The following is a 23,600-nucleotide window of genomic DNA, read 5'->3' as shown; positions in this document are numbered from 1 at the left end:
ATTATTTTAAGTATGAGTTAATAATAGATATTTTTTTAATTATTTAGATTATTTAAAGGATCTTTAAGAATAAATTTAGTTGAATTAAATAATAGCTAAAAATCCTAAATTTTATGTGGTTAATTCACTTATTATGAACTAGAAAAAAGTTCCAACTAATAGAGGTTTACTTTAGGTCACAACAATCCAAGTTTGCCTAGTTGCTACCTCTTGCTTGTTCCTTCTACATTGTCTCACATTTGAAGGTTTTTTTCAAGGTTCTATTAGTCCAATCATTTGGGCTTCAATAAATTTATTTAAATCAAAGAACTCTGAGATATTTAGAGAGGATTTATGACCTTGTTCTTATACTCTATTTATCCAAGTACCCTAACTTAAGCTTTTTAACTGCAGATTGTTGCTATCAATATGGTCTATTAAATATTGATTTGATTATGATTTCTTTATGCCTCCTCTATGCTCTACCTTGGTAGACTTACAATGGATCAAAATGTTAGGGTTTGAGCTAGGAAAGAAGTGGTCTCTTGTATAACAAAAAGACAAGGATTCTTTGAATTGGCAAGGACCAGGTAAGATCCTCGTGCTACTGCTGGCACAATATCTTTTGGAGTAGATTGATTCAAGGTTGTTACTTTGTATGACTGTTCTGCTATATTACCATTTTGGCAATGCCTTGGTAGTGAGGAACAATCCCATATTAGATACGAAGTTGATAAGTAATATTTACATCAAATAAGTAGATTATTATAATCCACTTGCACCTTTGTTGTCTTCCCACTTACCAAATTGAATGCTCTAATTGTAAATATGTATGGACTTCCATTTCTAAGAACAATACAAAATCTTTAATCAACCCTAGTTTTATTGTTTTGATCTTGCTTGAGCATCAGTCCAAGTCATAATGCAAGTTTTCTTCCACTACTAATCAATTTGTTTGGGATGGCTTTTAATGTTACCTAAGTAAATGCCAACTGAGCAACTTGAATTAAATCAAGAAGTCCCGCACTAGGAGTGGTGCGGTGTTCTCATAAATAACTTTTGTAATGCTACTTCATCATTACATACTGCATGAAAGAAGTTGTGACATATGTCACGGCCCAGTTGAAGGTCCTCACTTACTTCAGATTTCAAGTGACCTAGCCAGGCCTGTAGGGCTTTGGCCATGGGTCTTCCTCCCACGAAGTACGTGATTACAATACACTGTTGAAGGAAATCCATTTTCTTTTTAATTTAATCTTCGTCCAGCTTTACCTCTACTACTTGAGAGTTTGAAAGAAAGCCAGTGCAACTCCTACCTAACCCAAATGGTAATTTTTCACCTGGTGAAGCTCAAGTCGGATTGATCGCTACAAATTTCTCCATGTTTGTTGTGGCTGTGATCAACTCCGACTCCACTATATCCGCCTTCTACAAATGTTCCACTATCCGAACCTCCTCGGAGACAATAGGGGCCAATGGGGCGTGAGCCAGTTTCGTCTTTAATACTTCTGAGTACGTCGACATCGTGCGGGCTGACCGCTTGTCCTCACAGCGCGGCAGTTGTGGAGTTAGATGACACACACTCGAGTAAAAACCCTAATCACACTAAGAACCCTAATCACATTCAAGTAAAAGCCCTAACGTACAGAACTATTCCACCACTGTGATCCTTTTGCCATGATGACCGCTAACGACAGTAAGGATTAGATCGGGTAATATTTACTCCCTCACTTCATTTGTGATTGAACAACAATTCAGCTAGGAGCAGTGATGCATGCAGTGCAGTTTCTCTCGAAGTGTACCTCCTCTTCGAGACAAGGTGCTCTGGAGCGTCATTGTGCACTCCCCATACTCCCTTTTGAAATGAATATTGTGATAGAGTGTTGCGTGTGGTGGTAAAGTACAGCCTCGGGAGGGGTGTCCCTGCCGTCTCCTCTCCCTTGGTTTAAGGGAATGCGTGTGTGACTCCCAGCAGGAAGCATGCATCTCCTTGTCCTTCCCCTTTCCTTCCTTCCTGACCCGCTCTGCTCAGCTGAGCAGCCAGCCATCCACCAGGTGTCACCTGTCGGTGCCCGCTGCTCGCTCGCTTGATTCCATGCCTGCCTGCCTTCTCTGGGTCCCCTTGCTTCGCTCCTTCCTAGTGTTGTATTTTAATTTTAATTTTAATTTTTTTTTTTGTCTTGTTTGATTTTCTGCTTTGTAGAATGGCAGGTGACGAGGTTGGAGGTCTGCAGCTTCGGCGTTGTGGACGTTGCCGATGGTCTCGTGCTCAGCTCCCAAATTCTTGTAAACAGAAAACCATGAAAACTTGGTAGGATGAAAAAGAAAAAGAAAAAGAAACGAAGTACCCTTACCAGAATCGACATCTTTAGGACTAAAATTTGGCGTATATTATTATGTTGCATTGGTATACCTTTCTGTGTTCCTATGTATTTTATTTTTCTTAAAAAATCCGAGTTTTCTTATTTTTAATTAATTTTTTTGTTTCAGTTCTTTTTGGGAACCCGAGTAGGTCCTGAGGCCGAATTTTCCGGTCAGTCACGATCTTATGAATTGCGTGTGCACCCTTCTCTAATGCAACCTGGAGATGCACAAGCATTTCAAGGTCTACTCTGAGATACAGAATCTGGTCCTCGAAGTTTGAAGGCAAAGGCAAGTGGCGTGCTGGACTGGGAGAGAGCGTCAACTTCGTCAGATGTCTCTTGGCACGAGACAATCCCGTGTCAGTTCCCACATTCTCAGTTTCTTCCTCCCGTTGAATTGGGTGGTCATTGTGCTTAGAATTCTTAGTAATTGTTTTTGCAGAGGCACCTACCATAAATAAACATAAAATTTACAGTAGATTGAAGAAAGTTTTGCTGTACAAGATGCATTACGGAATAGTACAGTACGAGACAGGCCGAGCTATAAAGAATTCTCAGCCCACAATGAATCACCACCTTAGTTCAAATAAATAAAGTCTACCACAACGCTCTAATCAAAGAATAACTAGTGCCAGAGAGCATCTTCCTTTAGAGGTTCCAAGCGATGGCGCTAATTTTCTTCCCAACGTCTGCAAAATGTCTGGGTATAACTTGAATTTGAACTGTTCATAACTGTAAGATATCTAGGACTCTACTTTTATTTATTATTTTCTATTGTCGGAAGGAAACATGTGCAGGGCAATCTATGGTAACCACTTTACTCAACATCGCTATATAAAATATAATGTACTGGATCTGCAGAAGCACGGAAGTCTACTCTCTATTTCTTACTGTACCTTGTACATCAGGGTACCGCCGGATTTGATTACAAGCATGCCACGCTTCCGCAAAGCATGAAGGTTTCTCCTCTTTCAAAATTGGGTGGCAGGCGAGATTGCATTATTGGAAACTTGAGGCTTGATCTGCAAAAGTTCCACAAGTTTGTATTTGTTTTTTTTTGCTTCCTCATGTACTCCTTTGACAATTGAGGACTACCCTGGTAATTTAGCAACCAAAAATGATCAGTGCAAGAGCGGATAGTAATTAGTCTTGATCACACTAACCCACAGAGAGATGCTGACAGAACTCATAAGTTAGCGGCACAGTCGAATTTGATTCACTGACCCAATAAGTCTTAAGTTTATGAAAACCAGAGCTAGCGGCGAGAACGGGAATCGACTGTGGATTTTACAGAATACTGATACAAAATCAATCACTTTAGCTGAAAACAAACATGGCGAAGCAAATTTTTTCAAGATAGTTCCAGTTCACAACTCTCTCAGTTGCTCACCCTCACACAGGCACCAAGTATTCATAATTGGTATGCATGCTTCGTGTGTTTTCCTCTTTGCTTGAAATATGATGTGCAAGATAAGTACGCGACGTGTGGTGCCACTTGTCATTATCGAGCTCTGCTTCACAAAATCTTTTCACAGTAATGTATCAACAAGCTGTGACACACAAGTCAAATGGCACCAGAGGAGCAGTAACAAGCAACCACCAAGCAGCACACCTACTACAAACTGATCCCACTCATTTGAACTTCGCTTCCTAACTTCACGCAACATTCCTTATCAGACAGTAGACAGAGGTTCGTTACAAGGTTTGCAATTGCGTGCCAATTAACGCGACTACGAGCACCGGCTAAAAAGCACATAGATTTCGATTGCTTCATCAGAAACCCCGGAAACCATTGAAGAGGGCAGTGGCTTCACACGGCGGTGGAGTAAGTCCCTATCAACAGAGGAAACATGAAAGAATTACACTGCAAAATCTTGTCTGTAGACCTGAAGTCTTCGTCAAACCATGATCCGTTTTCATCGAGCTTGTGTCAGTGGAACTGCAGGGATATCAAGTCACGACAAAAGTTTGAGTTAGAAACAAAAGAGGATTAGACTCTGGATTCTGCGTTTCAGCGGATGAAAGAAGAGGGCTGGAGCGAGAGCATCATCCACCAGTTCTGAAGGCTCGGCAAAGAAATCGCAATGGATGAAGGAGCCTGATTCTCCAGTCGATGGAGGAAATCTAATGCTCAAGTGAACAAAGACCGACAACCTGATGGGTAGACTCTACATGGACGCTCTCCAACTTCACGCCTCGCAAACACAGAAATCTTGGGTCCTGATTCCCCTCGTTCCTACAACTATTTGCCTACCCCCAGCAACTCAATGTCTAGCGGCCCACAACATGGACCACTCGCACTCGCACTCGTTTCCATAGGAACTGTTCTGAAAGAATGCAGTGGAGTTCTCCGGTAGAAAGCAATTTTTTCACTTATGTGTGCCATCTTCGTCCAGGTCATTTCAATGAGTATAGACGTAAGTAGTCACATGTCCGCATCAACAGTTTACAGATCGCATTTCCCAGTAAACAAAATGTACTGATGTCGGAATGCCTGTATGTGGGCGTTCATTCTGATTACCTCCAAGAGGAAACCTGGGATGTAACGAAATCAGAACTGGTGTTGTTATAACATTGCTGATCGCAAATGTGAGACCGTTAAAGGAAGAACCCCATGGCTATGCTTGTTGTTCATGAAATAAATTGCGTAATGCCATATTGATTGCTGTGATTCTGCCCTGGCTGTCTGTGAAATTATCAGCCCTCTGCGGCTTCCCATAGTTGGCTAGTATACTGATACATACCTGCGCTAGAGTCGCAAGGTCTGCTTCACCATTAAGTGGCAGTCAAGGAATAACACCTTCTTCCGCAGTATCAGGTCTCAGAATTTTTACCGATACCTCTGTTGGCTGCACTGTCCCATGTAACCAGACTCCACGCAACCAGTCGCAACAACATGGAATCAGGTCGAGAACATTTATGGGGAAAACATTGTGTATCTGGAGTAGCTAGCCGAGCTGCTCCTACTGTATAAGAACGTGATTTGCATCAGTCCTAGGGGAGAGTTGCACCAGGTACCTTGACATCTAAGTCGACTTTTAGAACTTCCATAACTTGTGATAGCTTCTTTGAACCTCTTGACGCGGAATCCATACTCGTCAAATGTCTGTTTGTGGATGGCATCGTTCCCGATAGACACATAGTGTCTGAAGCAATCTTGGATGTGAGGATCAGGTAGTTCCCGAGCAACCCTTCTTCGACCTAATGAGAGGCAAACACACCTAGGATTGCACTTGCAATTGTTGCCTAATTATGTTTCTGAGAACGACAAAAAGTCCACTCCTGTCGATGTTGTTTCCCCGTCTCTGGCAGCCAAATTGCTTACAGTTTCTCCGGTGTGCCAAATCTCTAGCCATCGTAAAGTTTCTGGCTTGAATTTCGTCTAAAGAACATGTAATTTTTCAACCTGACATCTTTATTTGGATCGTTAAATTCTCGCAATGCTGTGAAATCTCCGTCAGCATCGAAGCAGTATATAGCAAATTTTGAAGCAGATTTGTGTGGAAATTCGTCGGTGCAGAGCGGAACGAAGACCTCGAAATTAGGCATTCTCTATACAAAACTGCTGCAGGTGATGAAGGGGTCAAACCGGCTGCGCATCGGCACATCTCACCAGATCCTGTCACCATATTGACACGATCTTGTCACAAGAGTCTCCATTTTACAAACAAATATTTTCTGGAGCATTATCTTGCCTACTGATCATACCACCCAGCGAGTTTTCCACTGAAATAGAGCTCTCGACTGAAGCAGTTATGTCCAGTGGCATTGCCGAGGCAGGTGTAGGTGAGGCAACAATTGAGGTGGCTGACTTACCAGTGATATCCCATGATTTCTGATCACTCTATCTGTCACTTCATAAATCAAAATTATGAGGTCGAAAGGGAAGCGCTTGCGTTGATTCTCCAAATAACAAGATATAAAATTTATACGGTATGTGACGAAATGGGAAAGTGGAGCACACCTTCAATCACAGCCCACAATATCGGCAACTACCAAAGCTTGACAAGTTTGAGCCCACAGCACAAGACGCTCACTCCGATCATAATCTTGTCCTTGGCGGAAGGGAATGGAGATTCGAACTGGTGACCAAATAGGAGGAGGCATGGAGAAGGCCCTGTTCACAGAGCGGGTGTTCGGGCTGTGTCGTTCTACTATTTGCAGTCAGAATGGAAGGAATGTTTTTTTCTCTATTTCTATGCTGCATCACATTCTTCACATGTTTCAACTAATCATTTGAATGATACCCACCATTTTTATAGTAAGAAATTTTGCATCTTTTATGAGTTGTTGAGTTTGACTTGCGATTGAATTTAAGTCATGCATGCAAGGTATAGGTTTTAGAATTAATATAGTAGAAGTTGCAAGCAAGTATTTGAAAGGGAAAAAAAACTGAAATATATATATATATATATATATATCTTTATTATATATATATATATATATATATATATCTTTATTTTTCTTCTTCTTCTCATGCATTCTTTTTTTAAAAAGCAATCGCATTCAAGGATCTTGGTGCATTTACAATCTATTTTTGTTTTCATGTTCCAACAAGATGCTTATGCAAAAGACTGCAACCACAAAGTTATTGGAGGGGACACAAAGTGTTAAAGTATAATGCACCACTACACAAGGAGACTCATTGTCCTAATTATTGCCTCTCTTCAAGGCATATTTTTTGATGAATATAACAGGTTTCTTCATGCACTTGCATTCTATAATTGAAAAACTTGTTTTATTATTTCAAAAAAAATGTAGAGGCCAACATTCTAAAAAACAATGTAGAGGTCATCATGTAGATTGGGTAGAATGCACTTAAAACAATCCATAGAGGTTTCACAATTGTTGATTGCGAAGCACATGAGCCAAAAAAATCTTACATTTGCAAAACATTTATCATATTCTATACTTTAATCCATACTTTAATCCATACTTTAATCCATTATTGGAACACATTGAAATATCATTGAAAACCCATACTTCGTATCCATTTTCCACATAAGTAACAAAATTCATAATTTTTAAATATCATCAATATTAAATCAGCTTTGATAGATGTAGCTTTAGCTTATTTTTTGTATAAGTTATTAAAAACATGTGTTTCAAATTTATGTTTACACGATTTTGACTGATTATCAAAATATTCAATTTATTAAGAGAAAAAATCATATATATATATATATATATATATATATTACTCAAATATCCTGACATATCAAGAATGTAGGGGTATTCTTGATATTTTAGGATATTTGAGGGGTATATATGAAAAAACAATATTATGTATAATTGTTAAATATATGATATATTAAATTTTATGTAAATTTAATTTTTATAAAAAATACCAAATATAAGATATAATATTACTTCTATGTATTTTTATTGAAAAAAAATAATACAAGATCTAAATTAAAATAATATTTTCAAGCACTTGAAGCTTTTAGACCATTTTCATTAATTGTAGCTAAAATATTATCATATTCCTTGCATTGTAAGATACTCTTAAGAAGAGATTTATTAAAATACTACAAAAATTAGTCTAAGCAAATCATATTAACAAAAAAATTGTTTCTATTGTTGCAATTGTTAGAAATGTTGTTTCAAGTGTGCCACAAAACTTACAAAGCATGCCAAAGCAATCCAATAAAGTTCAATGGCACCAAACATCTTCAAGCAAAACATTTGTATGGGTAGCCACAATTACTACTTTAACCATATCTTTATTGCCATAAGCAATTATGTAATAATATTTCTTTGCTTTATTGTTTTAAATTAAACAACAATAGATTCTAATATATAATTTATTTTTTGTATTAGTTTATAAAAAAAAATAAAAGTAAAAAGATTCATATTCACAAAAATTATATACATTTCACAGCATCTATCAAACCATTGTTTGCAGAACAATTAAATTCTAAAGTAGAACATAAAATCATATCTGCTCATAAAAAGTTACACAAAGTTCCAGGTGCAAATTGATATAAAATTAGACATTGCAAAATAATTTTTAAAATTAATTATGTGGTAAGCATCATTTTTCTTTTTTCTTCTGAATGAGAACCCATTTTTTATTTTTAGATTTAATGTAAAAAAAGTACATGTTAGATGATCAACATCTCAAGTAGACAGCTTGTTGCTTTTGGAGATCAAATAGTCCTTAAATGACTGTCATGTTGTTTGATTTGGAGGCACAGTTTTCACGTAAGTTCAAAACATCACATTTCTCCTATCGCACTTGAGATTTTGAAGGTGACTTTGGGGGGAGCAAAAGAGGATCTCGCTGACAGTTCCAATGCCAGCAAATAGGCAAACTTCGTTTCTGGGGATAAGAAATACATTCGTGTTGGAAAATCTCTTCCCTGAATCCTTCTGTCAAAATCTTTACACAATAATGGCATGCAATAAAAGATATCAAAAGTTCATGCAATACAAAGTTCACGTTCAAGCCACTCTTCCTACTGGACTCATTCTCGACCAATGTTCCACTTCGCAAAGCAAAGTGTTAAATAATCACACAGCTACCATCTCCCTGCAATCACCTCCATTGGTCACAGCTCCGTGGGAATGATCTGAGTTTTCAAATCTGAAAGACAAATTCAATGCAGGTACTGCACTGCATTGAATTCGCAGGCTCGGAATGGGCAACTGGCCATCACAATGATTACAAAGATCATCATACCAGATCAAAGGGAACATTTTCTCTAGTAGAACTCCAGTGAGATGAAACCCGTGGCGACCCACTGTGTTGGAACAAAAGACTAGCTTCTACCAACACACATATATCTCCAGATTCAGCCCAGTAAATTACAAAAAGAAGAGCGAAAAAAAGCCCACAAACACACTGGTGATGAACTCCCTACGACAGTGGATGATTACCTGCATGTCCCAATTCAGGCTCATTGCTAGTCAAACTAAGGAACCAAGTGACTAGAACTAATTCCTGCGACCATCTTTAGGTCTCTCAAGTTGCGTGCGTGAAGGCAGCGAAAATCCGCCATTTCTAAGCGCTCTCTGTCAAAAACGATATGTAGAATGCTGCCACTTCAAGTCTCTCACGCTCAGCTCAGACTAAAGATAAGGATTGACTACACAATATCGATGCTATACTATGAAACTACTGTTGGGGCTGACCACCGAAGCCGAAACGGCAGTTGATTAGAGACCTCAATATCGGAACAATCCCAATCAACACCATCTGCAGCTGCTCCGAGCTGCTCGCCCGTATGCTCACTTGACCCGACCCCCTATTGTTCAAGTTCGCCCTTCCCACCATCATCGTCTTCCCCACCATGAACTGCGACTGCAGGTTCCCCCCGATCGCCAGGTCGCCGTGCCAGTCCATCACTGACAACCCCAGCGTCGACAGCGTCCGACTCAAAGGATACTCCTTCCCTCTCAACGTCGCCTCCAGGCTTCCACCGTATGCTTTGTCGCCCTTTCCTGTCAGCACCCCTCCGTTCACCACCAACTTCACCCTCTTCCCTATCAATACCCTGTCCTCCAGCTTCACTCCCGCCGCGATCGTGTCGTTCAGGTACGTCGCAGTCACCCCCGCCGTCGTCTTGTTCCTCTTGAAATTGTTGAACCGCGTCTCTGCCCGCACCGTGTACGCCAAGTCCTTTCCGATCGTCTGAACGTCGAACCCAGTCAGAGTCACCTTCCCCTCTCCGTGCCTCAACGAAGCCGCTGCTTCGAAGTTCACCTGGGCTTCTTTCTTGTCTTTCGTCACCTGGCCCGACACGGAAGCAGGAATCTTCTCCTTCACCACGAACATTTTCTCCACGTTGAAACCGTCGTACCCAGCATCGTGGTCCCACCCATGGGTCTCCAATACCGGACGTACTAGCCACTGGTTCGCAGTCTCCAGGTAACGATACCTGCACACGGGTAACTCCAAAGGGATCAAAACGATATCAAGTTTGAGTCAGGGGATCGTTTTCCAACTTTCCGATTGAAAATGATCAGCTTGAGCCATGTGCGGTGCTGTGAAGTTACCTATGTGTGGGATTGTCAGAGTCAAATGAAGGAGGCAACGCCATGTCTGGCATCGGAACAGCCACAGTAGCAGGTTGCCCTGACTCATCTTCTGCTCCATCACCAGGTATGGATGGCTCTTCCTTGCTCATCACAGACGCTTGCTTTTTTCGTTCTCTTCTTCTTCGGATTTGCTCTCTATATTGCTTCTTTTGAAATAACCTTTCACGATCAGCAAGTTCTTCTGCATATTCCTGCCTCTGCTCCTTACTAAGGTCCTCCAGCTCTTGCTTCGAAAGCGGCCTAAAACAGGACACAACTCATAAGTAAGGAATCAACTTTTTGAACTGATAAAACCTCCACACACACACACACACAATTTTGGTTAAGAAATAGTAAATTAAATAAAAAAAGATGAAGGTTGACACTAGATGATTGCCCACTAAAAGTGAGTTGTACCTAAATGGTGGAAGATCATCATATTCATCGCCTTCCTCCTCATCCTCCTCATCAGAGTCGTCATCAGAGTCTTCGGACTCCCCATGTTGCTCATCTGGCATCTTCAACTGAGCTCGAGATTGAAGCAAAGACGAAAGCAAATATGGCAAAGGTGGCACCCGAGACCGCTGTCCAAATGGCTTTCCAGGAGTTGATGCTTCCTGAAGCTTCAACAACGTGTTCGCTTCTGCCAATATCTTTGAGGCAAAACATAGCAACAACAATTGTTGCTTCCATGGCTGTCCATTGGGTAAGACTCTCTGCCCACTTCGGTTGATTCTGCAAGCAGGGTGGTTCTCCACCAACGACACCGGATTCTGAAGCCTTGCGTCTCCAGCTGCTTGACGAATTGTCTGTTGCACAAAATGTGACCGTTGTGCTACAAAATAGTCATAACTCATGGGAGTCCCATTTGATCCATCTGGAGGGGCCTTAGACGCGTGGGTCAACACCACTGTAGCATTGAACCACACAGCGGCTCCAAACACGTCGGTGATGGTCCGCAGCAAAGGCACGTCTCCAGAGTCTCGAGTTTGCATGTCCATACGATCGAAGTACAAAACTATGTCTGGAGAAACTTTTTTGATGTACTTTTTCACTTGTCTCATAATGTTCTTATTGTGCCGTTGGTCAGCCGTAGAAGGGAGAAGCCCAGGTGTGTCTATAAACCTCACCTGAGCCCAATAAAGTAATTCAGCGTAAATTTTCCTCCAGGTTGGATCATAACAACTAAACAACTAATTTGCCATCTGAAATGAATCGACAAACGGAACAGTAACAAACTAAGTTCATACCTTGACGCCGAGCACAGTTCCACTAACTTCATGGACTTTAGTGGTAGACGGATAGTAGGCACTAGTCACAGTCTTGCACTCATCAAAAATAGAGTTGATAGTCGCACTCTTTCCAACCCCAGTCTTTCCAAGAACCAAAATCGTGCATGCGAAGTCAAGGTCCTCATACTTAGCAGCTTCCTGCTCCTCTGCGAGAGCGTTGGCGTGGTCGAAACTGAATGCTCTAGTGCGGTTGAGAGAACTACCGCCTCGCAAGGATTCTGCCAAGCCTAGACGATACAACACCTGTGCTACAACCACGTTCTGCGGAGATTGATTCAAGCGGCGAGCCAGTCTCAAGAACTTTATTCTGATATTCTGGAGTTTCTCACGGATTTCATTCGCTTCGCTAGATTCACTGCTTATGCTCGCGTCACTGGTGGCTGCTGATTGGGTTGACGAGGCAGTATTAGGACGTGGCACACCCGTTGCTGTTGTGGCAGCAGATCTTCTAGCAGATGATCGTTGGGGTAAAGACGGCAAACGAGGTCCACCTGCACCCATTGATGGATTGCTTTCGCTCTCATCCGGAGTTCCTACAGCGAAGAGGCATACCTCAGCCACATTATATGTCTAATGAAATGGCAAAGAATTGATAAACAGTTGCATTACTTTTCTTCTAGACTTTCATTCAAGGCTTCTGCAATTGAAAATGGGATTGTTTTTCTCCAGACTACATCTTGGAATATGTCAAAACACTTGAAAAACATAAAAATCTGCATTACATGAAGACAGCTGTATAGGTCGCGACCAGAACCTACCAGATTTTTCAGTAGCCTGCGAAACATCCATTTGTATATCGCCATCTTCATCTTCGTCATCATATCCATCTTCACCCTCTGTGAAAACGTCCGATTCAGCTTCCTCAGCCTCAACAAAACCCTGTGTAATTGATTTCGTACTCTCTGACTTCAACGCAGGAAGTGTTGAATCAACTGCTTTCACGGCACTGTAAAGATGAGCTGGGCTATCGATCATTGTCCGATTCCGTGTAATCCTCCCGGGCAATTCGTTCGCGATGACAGGAAAATGTACTTCTTCATCTTCTTCGTCATTCTGTTCACTGGCTACCTTAATTATCTTCTCTGCCAATTCCTCTTGAACATCGTTATCCTCCAGTGAAGCTTCGTAGAAGTCTTCCAATTCCGACTTCCAAGACGAAAGAGCAACCCCTCTTGCTTCGTTCTCAACTGAAAGACCACCACTCATATTCTCCTCTCCAGTTACGACGTTCCTTAACTTGTACTTCGGTTCTGTCAAGGGGTTTCAACAAAAAATACTTCGTCATCCCTCGTTAAATCCCTCCACGAAACCCTAGCCTTTGACTCCTCTCTGGACTCTCTAGTAGTTCTTCTTCCAATGGGGACAGTTTCTAGCTCTTCTCAGGCTGAGTTCATTCCTCCGTCATATGCCTCCTCAAACCTCTCTTCAACACCGGCCTCTTCTTCTGCTAACCATCTAGAGCAAGTCGAACTCCCACAAGCCGATCACACCGAAGCCTTTCAGTTTGTGACTCTAATTGGTCCAAGTTATTGCCAGGGTTACAAATGCCAAGCAAGCGACCCTTTATATTCGACCCCGTTTTAGATTCATACAGACACGATTCATACAACAAAGAAATTTAACATCAAAACACATGTAAAAGATTTATAAAGTTTACCATCAATTGCTTCCTCATCAGATTTACTTGCATCATTGGACACAAGCATGGTTCGCGCTGAGGAAGCTCCATACCCCGAGATATCCATTTCATCCTCCGTATTGCTGGCGCTAGACGAATACTCCGAGTTGATGATACTGCTACTAGTGGACTCCCCTTCCTCACTCCCGTCTTCTTCTTCTTCTTCATCGTCGTCGTCGTCGTCATAAGAAAAATTTCCGTCTAGTCCACTTTCTGCTAAATCCTCCCTTACCCCATCTTCAAACTGGAACCGCCCATCGATAGACTCCATCGGACTAGGAGGCTCAAAACTTGTGATAGAAGAAGCTTCCATCCTCTCCAAGGCACTGTCGAAACTCTCTCCACTGCCAACGCTTTCTTCATCGCCGTCTCGTTTGACTTCACTTTCCGATCTCACATCCTCTGGTACCCGCACCCTGATGGGTGTAAGGCCCGAAGGTGATGCCTCATCTTTGCCGCTAATTTGCACAGGATCCCTGGGAATTTCTGCTGCTGAAGCTTCGTTCTTCAGAGGGCTGCTCGCCGTATCTACCTCATCCCGTCTCCTGCCCAAACTACCCAGCTTGCGAAGGGCGTCCATAACTGCCAATGTTTTCTGAACTACTCTTCCTCAATGTCTCATTCACAGCAATCAATTTCCTGTCATGAACGCACATCGGCAAAAATCAAGAAAATCGTAAAAAATTCGTGGAAAAACTGGAAAATTAAAAACCTATGCCAATACTGAGCAACAATAAATTCTGTAGCTAAAACCAAATTTTGTTTTAAAACCGTACCATCCCTGGCGATTGTAACCCTCACATAAACCTAGAAATGTCAACAGACTCGGCGATTGAAGTCTCAGGAACGATTATAACTTCATATCTGACGATTTGACCTTGACAAAAACCCAGAAACGATGACATTCATAATCCCCTCTTCCACCGTCACAGATAACTACGTCTGTCCACAGGCAACCAGAATGTTGATCTCGAGTTTAGAATTCTCACCGCCTCCTTGCTCTTGAAGATGTTCGTATTTTTCCTGGAGGTAAGCGAAGGGATGTTCGCCATGCCTGCTCGAAACGTTCCCCTAATTATACTGAAGTGTTTCAATTCACCAGCGTCTCAAGGCAACAGCACCAACGTCCTCCCAGAAAGTGATTCTTCTCACCTGCTCATGCTCTGCGTTACAAAATTCCTTCATCAGAACTCTAAAAATAGTCCTGATGACAGCATTGAAACGATTAAACCTACTCTTCCTGCGAGACAAAGCACAAATAACCTCCACCCAACCAAGCGCTTCATCACTCGGAACAGAACGGAATAAAATACAATTCTCTGTGAAACATGCTAATCCAATCACCGCTGGAACGGGAAACTGTGCTAAAAGCAAGGCACGACGACAACCTTCCCCGCACAGGATAAGACCCCGTTGCCCCTCCAAAACCCCGCCCTAGAAGCTAACTCGACGATCCCAAACCACTCAAACCGCGAAAAACACTACCGAAATTAATCTGTAAACACAACAATGCCATTCACAGTCCAAAAACTACCGAAAAAAAACCGCTCACTCGAATTCTATACCGCCCAGCGAACACGAAACCCTCAGGACTTGACTCATTCTCCAGATAAAAACATCAGAATCCAAACCCAGAATTCAAATACCTCCTCCACTATGTAACATTCTTCAGAGAAGCTTCTCAATAGAGCAAACATGTCAAAATACACCAAAAAGATGAAACAGTAGAACTGAACGTGGTTACCAATCCATTTTCTAGCTCTTCCAGTGGTGGATACACACGCAGACAATAACTCAGTGTCGGGCAATGTTTTATGGACAGTGTCCGTTCAAAGAGACTCGCAAACTTGTTTCGGAATGAAGGAGCAAGCAGAGCAATCAAAGCAACCAGGCGGACAAGCAAGTTCAGAAGACTGGCCAGTTAAGGAAAGAGTGGCAAAGTGACGGGTGGATGAGCCAAGAGGCTCTGAGCTCTGGAAATCGCGGTTTGGTCGTTTACCGTGATGCACACGAACAGTTTCTCGCTGTGTATATTCCACCGATTGGCTTCTTGTAACGAAGTTCTGCGGTTTTGAAGAAATGTTATGTTCCACGATCCAAAAAGGATTCTTAAGAGACATGATCATGCAAGAGACAGCTGGAGGGTTCTCCTCAGCCTCCATTCTATCCATCCACGCGCAGACTCGCTCAACGATTGATCCCACACTCCGCTTGTGTTCCGAATTGATAACGGCCTCAAGCAGACGGTGACTGAGATGGCCAGCGGGTTCAGCTTTTGCAACGACTTCTAAGTGGTTGGCCAACCTTCTGATATAGAGGTCAACTAAGGGACCACGACACAAAGACCTGATTACAATTTACACAAACATAATTCAAGAGTTCATTGAGAATTCAGATCGTGCTAGGATTCCGACTGATGAGACACGAGTAGGAGCTTTGCTGAAAAAACAGCTCAAAGAAATTCAAGGAAATAAACTCAATGATGTGTGCAATGAGAGGAGTAACCTCGAAATGCAGGACATCTTCAAATAGGTTGCATTGACTACAACATTACGAAGCTCATCTTCAGTCCAAACAGAAATGCCTATTCAGCTGACGGTCTGTGTCAGTGATAAGATATCAGTAACAGCCCAGACTCGCTACAAGATCTCATACCCACAGATAATTCCCTCCTTTTCTGCGACCCCATGCCCTACTCAACTCCAGTCTACTACAATACAGAGCACATACGTGCAGATAACTAAAATCCACACTAAAAGTTGGCGACCGAGGGGCAAAATCATAAGGTCTCCAAACTGCAACTACAGCCCTAACAAAACTCGCACTAAAACTCTCCAATTGACGGACAAGAGAACGGAATTCTTGGCCGATACAAGCAACTGACTTGGCATAACTGTCGTCATCATAGCGCCTGTACATCAAGCAATTCTACTCCGCACCAAAACATGAATCTTCTACAAGATTTTGCTGAGCATCCAAAGCACACATGTACAGAGCTAGCTGTAAGGAGGAGGCCAACTGGGGGCCAAAACTATCCTGTAGCTATCTACGAAATTTATTGTTGGGACTGACCACCGAAGCCGAAACGGCAGTTGATTAGAGACCTCAATATCGGAACAATCCCAATCAACACCATCTGCAGCTGCTCCGAGCTGCTCGCCCGTATGCTCACTTGACCCGACCCCCTATTGTTCAAGTTCGCCCTTCCCACCATCATCGTCTTCCCCACCATGAACTGCGACTGCAGGTTCCCCCCGATCGCCAGGTCGCCGTGCCAGTCCATCACTGACAACCCCAGCGTCGACAGCGTCCGACTCAAAGGATACTCCTTCCCTCTCAACGTCGCCTCCAGGCTTCCACCGTATGCTTTGTCGCCCTTTCCTGTCAGCACCCCTCCGTTCACCACCAACTTCACCCTCTTCCCTATCAATACCCTGTCCTCCAGCTTCACTCCCGCCGCGATCGTGTCGTTCAGGTACGTCGCAGTCACCCCCGCCGTCGTCTTGTTCCTCTTGAAATTGTTGAACCGCGTCTCTGCCCGCACCGTGTACGCCAAGTCCTTTCCGATCGTCTGAACGTCGAACCCAGTCAGAGTCACCTTCCCCTCTCCGTGCCTCAACGAAGCCGCTGCTTCGAAGTTCACCTGGGCTTCTTTCTTGTCTTTCGTCACCTGGCCCGACACGGAAGCAGGAATCTTCTCCTTCACCACGAACATTTTCTCCACGTTGAAACCGTCGTACCCAGCATCGTGGTCCCACCCATGGGTCTCCAATACCGGACGTACTAGCCACTGGTTCGCAGTCTCCAGGTAACGATACCTGCACACGGGTAACTCCAAAGGGATCAAAACGATATCAAGTTTGAGTCAGGGGATCGTTTTCCAACTTTCCGATTGAAAATGATCAGCTTGAGCCATGTGCGGTGCTGTGAAGTTACCTATGTGTGGGATTGTCAGAGTCAAATGAAGGAGGCAACGCCATGTCTGGCATCGGAACAGGCACTGCAGCGGCATTCCCTGCCTCATCTTCTGCTTCCTCAGCCTCAGCCAGCTCTTCCTTAGACATCTGTGCCTGACGTTTTTTGGCTTCCTTCCTTCTGCGAATTTCCTCCCTATACTGCTTCTTTTGGAACATCCTTTCTCGGTCAGCCAACTCCTCCATGTAATCTTCCCTTTGCTCTTTGGTAAGATCCTCCAACTCTTCCTTGGAGAGTGGCCTGCAATATTGAAATGCGTCATAAGTACAGGAATGAAATACCATTTAAGCTAGAAATTTTGGGAGGTTGGGAACCATTAGACTAACAATCGGAAAATAAAGGATAGTTGAGGACGGGCATCAGGCCAACGAGAACTAGTTCAAGAAATGAAGATAAAAAAGTAGATACATCAAAGAGCTGAATAACCATGAAAATTTAGACGCATGTTTATATTCTTGCAAACGACGATAAACCAAAATGCACCTGAAAGGAGGGAGTTCATCATAATCATCAGCATCCGAGTCCTCTTCTTCCTCATCGTCATCGGACTCGTCTGATTCTCCAGCTTGTTCGTCTGGCAACTTCAACTGTGCTCGAGATTGAAGCAAAGAGGAAAGCAAAAATGGCAGAGGTGGCACCCGGGACCGCTGCCCAAACGGTCTACCCGGAGCTGTTGTCTCCTGGAGCTTTAACAATGAGTTTGCTTCTGCCAATATCTTCGAGGCGAAGCACAGCAACAGCAATTGTGGCTTCCAAATCTGTCCATTAGGCAGAACCCTCTGACCAGTGCGGTTGGTTCTGCAAGCAGGATGATTTTCTACTAGAGACACGGGGTTCATCAGTCTCATGTCTCCAGCTGCTTGTCGAATTGTCTGCTGCACTACGTGAGACCTCTGTGCTACAAACATCTCGTAACTCAGAGGAACTCCATTGGGCCCATCTGGAGGGGCGGATGAGGCGTGGGTCAACACCACAATGGCATTAAACCAAACCGCGGCTCCAAATAGGTCAGTGATGGTCCGCAGCAAAGGCAGATCTCCGAAGTCACGGCTCTGCATATCCAAACGATCAAAGTACAAAACTATGTCTGGAGACGCCTTCTTGATGTACTTCTTGACTTGCCCCATGATACGCTCGTTGTGCTGTTGATCTGCCACAGAAGGGAGCAGTCCGGGTGTGTCTATCACCCTTACCTGCAAAAGAACATCGAAAAGTAACACATGAGTATCCCTTTCCAGTATAAAATTAATAAATTAATATATTATTATTATTATATATATACAGGAAAAGAAGTAGAAGAAGAAGTGGTCGAGATTACGCTTCTGCATTAACCCAACGTCCATAACATCATCCAAATTCAAAAATTTATAGGGATATTACACTGAATGTCAATCCTGTCCAGACCAATACCTTAATGCCGTGTACCGTGCCGATGACCTCCTGTACTTTGTTGGTGGATGGTTTAAAGGCACTTGTCACAGACTTGCGCTCGTCAAATATTGAATTGATAGTCGAACTCTTTCCAACCCCAGTCTTTCCTAGAACCAAAATTGTGCATGCAAAATCAAGCTCCTCTTCCTGGTTGGCTGCTTCCTGCTCTTCGGCTAGGGCATTAGCGCGGTCGAAACTGAATGCTCCCGAGCGGTTGGGAGCGCTGCCGCCTCTCAATGACTCGGCCAAGCCTAAACGGTACAGCACCTGGGCTACAACCACATTTTGCGGGGATTGTCCCAATCGGTGAGCAAGCCTCAAGAACTTCACTCGGATGTTCTGAAGTTTCTCTCTAGTTTCATCGCCTTCTGCTGCGTCGCTACTAGCGCTCTCATCAGTGGTGCTTGTAATTTGAGTTGATAGGGCACCGTTAGGACGCTGAGTGTTCCTGCCAGGCGAGTCCGATGCTGTTGCAGCAATTGGTTTTCTAACAGCTGGCCGTTGAGGTAAAGAAGGCAAAGAGGGTCCCGCTGCACCCATGGATGGCTTGGTGCCGCTCTCCGAAACATCGCCTGAAAAAAGATCAACGCAAACAATTCCTTATTACATAAAAGCAAGACAAAGGGTTCCTCACAAGTACCCAAAACAGAAAGTAACACTAAGAGAAACTCAAAGACAAAATGCTTTGAAAACACGGGCCAGGAGTCCGATGATGACTTGTCAACAGCAGAAAATCATCCAAAGTGCTGAAATCTGTCAACATGTACATTACAGTGCTGAAAACAACCGAACAAGACAAGCGGGTAAAACATGAAATTTCAAGCGTGCCATCTCAAGGACAACTGTATCATAACACGTTGCTGGGATATTCCGCATAGCAATCCGCTGAAGGTTGCAAGATAGAAGACAAAGCAAGGACATGTGACTTAAGAACAATAAGTGTAAGAAAAATTTGAGATAAGCAATCTACAAAAGCGGGATTACCAGATTTTCCAGCTGTCATAGCCAACTCTGCTAGCGCCTTTGCTGTATCCATATCTGCATCGTCTTCGTCTTCATCTTCATCTACATCATCTTCATCATTCTCATTATCCTCGTCCGCTGTATTAGCGTCCGTGTCACCATCCTTGCCTGCGAAATCAACCGCTGGAAGAACCCGTGATTCTGATTCTACATTTTCATCCCCAGCTACATTTCCATTCTCTGACTTCAAAACTGGCATATCACCGTCGACGGCTTTTAAGGCAGTATACATCTTCGCTGGACTAGGTACCACTTCTGGGTCTTCCAGGATTTCCTTCGACAATTCTTCATTCACAACTGAAGGATCTGCTTTTTCCAACTTGCCTTCTTCCACAATTCGTACCTCAGTCGCTTCAGGAGATTCTTTTTCGGCGTTACTAGGTGTGGGAGTAGAGCTAACTTTCTCTAGGTCTGTAGTAATCGCCGACTGAACTTCAAGAGAATTCCCTTCAAGTTCCTCGGGCACATTGGATCCTATCAAAGCGGGTTCGTCTTCCTTCTTAGACAACGACTCATTAGCTCCCTCCGATATGCTAGTAGTTACAACGGTGGTCTCTCCCGAGACATCCTTGACATCATCCTCACTTACTTCTCTGACAGGATTTACAGTATTGTTACTTGCTTCCTTCTCCAATCGAGCAGCAGCCAGCTTTTCCAACTCAGCCATGAGATCGTTTGAAGCGGCCCTCTTAACAATGTACCCCGACTCAGTTACAGTTTCAACATTAACAACAGATTCGTCAATGGTACTTTCAGCTGGTGCATTCTCAATGATCGCTGCACGCTCTGCTTCATCGGATTTCAAAACATCGTTGCTCAGTGAACGTGACACAGATAGCTTCTGCAACTCCTCGGCTAAATCCAATGAGCATCCTCTGGTCTCCACGTCGGTCTTCGGTAGGGTGGTTGCTTGCTCAATCTCCTCCAACTCACCCTGCTTTATTTCTGAAGTTGCAAGAGGAACAACCTCAGGGGCGACTTCTTGCTTCACTCCCTGGTCAGTAGATTCGGATTCAGCGGCAAGAGATGACACTGCCTGCATCAGTTCGGTAACTTCCTCCTGCGACTGTGCAGATCCTACTTCCTGCGAATCCTCAGTCATTACTGCTTGAGACAACTCTTTCTCGACTTTCTCCGCAACAATGTCTTCTTCACGACACGCATCTGAATTCATAGGGCTCTCCTCTGCATTCGAGTTCTCTTTCTTCAAAACATCACCAACATCAGCATCTGCATTCATAGGACTCTCCTCTGCATTCGAGTTATCTGTCCTCGAGACATCGCCAACATCAGCATCTGCAGGGGGCACTACTGCAGGTGTGGCATTCAACTCTTTCACGGTGGACTCCTCCGCAGCAACTGGAGACTCGAATTGTTCTTTCTCTTCTACCTCCATGGTAACCTGCTCTTTCTCTTCAGGCTCTACAGCTTCCTCCACAGCTTCTTCATTATATTCCTCCTCTGAAATATCGTTATATTCGTCCTCTGAAGGTTCTTCAGAAATATCATCACCAGACTCCCGCGCGATGATTCGTGGTATACTCCGTGGCAAGCTACCTTCACTGCCTCTACTCAATGCGGAGGAGTTCCCGTACAAATCCTCAACCGAAGCTTGGTCATCTGCTTCTTCATATTCTTCATCGTCGACTTCCTCTTCTAACACGTTTTCAAAACGACGAAGTATCAGCCAGCAGCACAAAATAGTTCCTACCTCTTACCACAATGTCTACAAATGCTGCAGAAGGAAAAACAAGCAATAAAATGCGCAATTCCATTTACCATCAGCTTTATCGGCATCGTCGTCGTCATCGTCTTGCTCTTCATCCTCGGTAGTTACCTTGGCGACAGGCATCGACGTCAGAGCATCTGCATAAGAACCCAAAGGCCGGCTGGCCGCAGAATCCACAAGGCTAGAGGTATTCTCAACAGCACTATCGTCGTTGTCATCATCTTCGGTTTCATCAACTTCCTCTACTTCATCTTCCGTGTCATCAGTGACGGGTGCTCTAGGAGGACTAGGCCCCGCGTAAGAATTGATCCTCCCTCCACTTTCCTCAACATCAGGTCCACCACCACTATTCCGTTCAGGAATGGAAGAGGTTTCACTAGCACCTCTCACAGCCTCAGAGCTCTCCTTACTCTTCTCCGTGCTGCTCACATTGCGAAGAGTCTCCATGATTTCAAGAGCTTCACCAAAACCTCAACTTGCCACCGTGGTGTCAGTGTGTCATTCCCGAGGCAGCACAAACCATCACCCACATATAGGTATTAAAATGCTTCTCTTCTTCTAACTGCTCACCCCCTACAATCACCACCCAATCTGCTGCTTCTCAATAAGTAAAGCAACACAGAAAATCATTATGACCCAACTGAGAAGTAATTTTATTTTAATAAGCAAGTAAACACCAATCCTTCATTCTGTAACACACATTGCAGCATTATCCAAGTTCTTAGCCAAGCTCGCCAACAACTCTGAAAACCATACAAGCAAACGATAGTTATTACCTTCAAAATAAACCTAAATAGAGAATTGAGCATGTGAAGCAGCTACGAACTCACAACAAACCCTATACGCTCCCTCAGATCCCCAACAGAGACCCATCTCTACGGGGAATGAAACCAAAAGAAAACAAGAAATCTCACACAAACCCAAATGACATCACGTTCGTTCAACCAAATTGTGCGCACTCTAAGGGCCTTATCACCTTCTAAACCCTCCAAAACCCCACCCTAAAACTGCACCCTAAGGGTTCCAAACCACCCACACTGACAACACCCAAAAATATCCACAGCAAAGTTTAAACCACACTATTACCCTCATCCAAAAATGGAATGTCGACCCACACTAAACCCTTCAAATCCCTCGACACAAAACCCCCAAACAACCTCTTCCATACACACAATCATTCGAACAATCTTCTCAAGTGAACAACACTAGACAGTCGCAAACAAAATCTACCGAAAGAAAATAACTGCGGCGAGAGGATACTCCGAAACGGTACCCCCTTCCAAGAGACCTCGTAACCTCACAGAAGAGAGTCTCCAAAGGGCGGGGGGGGGGGGGGATGCAAGTGATTGAAATGAGATTCAATGCTCCTGGAGCTTACCATCCAGAGTATGAGATGAGGGGAGGGCTTGGTCGGCACGGTGAAGCACGGGATGGCAGGCAATTCAAGGGGCTCCTCGCAGGGTGAGAGCTCCGAGGGGACGAGAGAAAGAGAATGCCTCCTCGACGTAGTGGTGATGAGAGATTCCTTGCCGATGACACTTACCAGGGGACCTGCCCGGTACGGGCTTATCCGGTTGTGCGCTGCCCGAACCCAACCCAGCTGAGGGCAGCCGGATTGCCCTCCTGCGCTTGGCTCTTAATAACCCCCAGGTGTCACAATACTCGTAATTTTTTGTGAATGGGAAGATTTCACGTTGGGTTGAATGATTCCCTCCCTCTTCTGGTTTCGTTTTCAGAGGTTCTTCTGCTTCAGAACCCTTCGCAATAGTAGTAGCAGTGTGTGTTGTGTGTTTGGTGGAGATGTCCAATCAGAATTCGAAATTTGCGAAGTGTCCAGAAGACTGACAATGATCTAAAAGTATTGTGAACGATGGGTGCTCACTGCATTGTGATTGGATCCGCATTCTTCAGGACATTCATCACATGTAATCGTCTTAAAGTAGTGTTCAGGAGAGGCCTACATTTGTTGTTGCGATTAACGCGCATCGCCTATTCAAAGGAATCTTCCTAGCAGCATCAAGGTATCACGCAAAAGGGTGCCAACAGACCTTTCTGTCTGTTTTAATTTTTCGAACTTCTGGATTCTTTTTTGGAGTGTAAGTGATTCTTGG

The 23,600-nt window shown here is 43.7% G+C and overlaps 2 protein-coding genes and 1 long non-coding RNA gene across 7 annotated transcripts; 1 reads left to right on the top strand and 2 right to left on the bottom strand.

The window, feature by feature from the left end:
• The first annotated feature begins 623 nt into the window (after nt 1-623).
• Nucleotides 624-4,673, top strand: LOC149988516 (uncharacterized). Its single transcript, XR_016504054.1, has 3 exons — nt 624-2,034; nt 2,183-2,290; nt 2,470-4,673. It is a non-coding gene; the product is annotated as an uncharacterized LOC149988516 (long non-coding RNA).
• A 4,237-nt stretch (nt 4,674-8,910) lies between these two features.
• Nucleotides 8,911-15,411, bottom strand: LOC112284495 (translocase of chloroplast 120, chloroplastic-like). 2 transcript variants are annotated; one of them, NM_001426582.1, is made up of 8 exons: nt 15,331-15,411; nt 14,321-14,494; nt 13,311-13,970; nt 12,412-12,903; nt 11,612-12,186; nt 10,779-11,491; nt 10,341-10,622; nt 8,911-10,222 (listed from the first exon to the last, which is right to left on the bottom strand). In NM_001426582.1, exons 3-8 carry the CDS (start codon nt 13,909-13,911, stop codon nt 9,460-9,462), a joined length of 3,426 nt encoding a protein of 1,141 aa, NP_001413511.1. In that variant the 5' UTR covers nt 13,912-13,970; nt 14,321-14,494; nt 15,331-15,411; the 3' UTR covers nt 8,911-9,459. The 2 variants fall into 2 exon arrangements, with proteins under 2 accessions (NP_001413511.1, XP_090107726.1); XM_090251600.1 differs by lacking the exon at nt 15,331-15,411 and adding an exon at nt 15,076-15,269 and having other exon boundaries at nt 9,062-10,222.
• Nucleotides 15,412-15,802: 391 nt separating this feature from the next.
• LOC112284493 (translocase of chloroplast 108, chloroplastic-like) lies at nt 15,803-22,996 on the bottom strand. 4 transcript variants are annotated; one of them, XM_090251664.1, is made up of 7 exons: nt 22,868-22,996; nt 21,540-22,232; nt 19,722-21,416; nt 18,717-19,309; nt 17,790-18,499; nt 17,268-17,546; nt 15,803-17,149 (listed from the first exon to the last, which is right to left on the bottom strand). In XM_090251664.1, exons 2-7 carry the CDS (start codon nt 21,934-21,936, stop codon nt 16,387-16,389), a joined length of 4,437 nt encoding a protein of 1,478 aa, XP_090107790.1. In that variant the 5' UTR covers nt 21,937-22,232; nt 22,868-22,996; the 3' UTR covers nt 15,803-16,386. The 4 variants fall into 4 exon arrangements, with proteins under 4 accessions (XP_090107790.1, XP_024380094.1, XP_090107789.1 ...); XM_024524326.3 differs by having other exon boundaries at nt 21,540-22,062; XM_090251663.1 differs by having other exon boundaries at nt 21,540-22,080; nt 22,868-22,994.
• Nucleotides 22,997-23,600: the final 604 nt, after the last annotated feature.

The sequence above is a fragment of the Physcomitrium patens genome, chromosome 7 (assembly GCF_059467195.1).
Source record: "Physcomitrium patens ecotype Gransden chromosome 7, ASM5946719v1, whole genome shotgun sequence".
NCBI lineage: Eukaryota > Viridiplantae > Streptophyta > Bryopsida > Funariales > Funariaceae > Physcomitrium > Physcomitrium patens.
The sequence above is the reverse complement of the archived record's forward strand: the minus strand, read 5'-3'. Positions and strand labels throughout refer to the sequence as shown.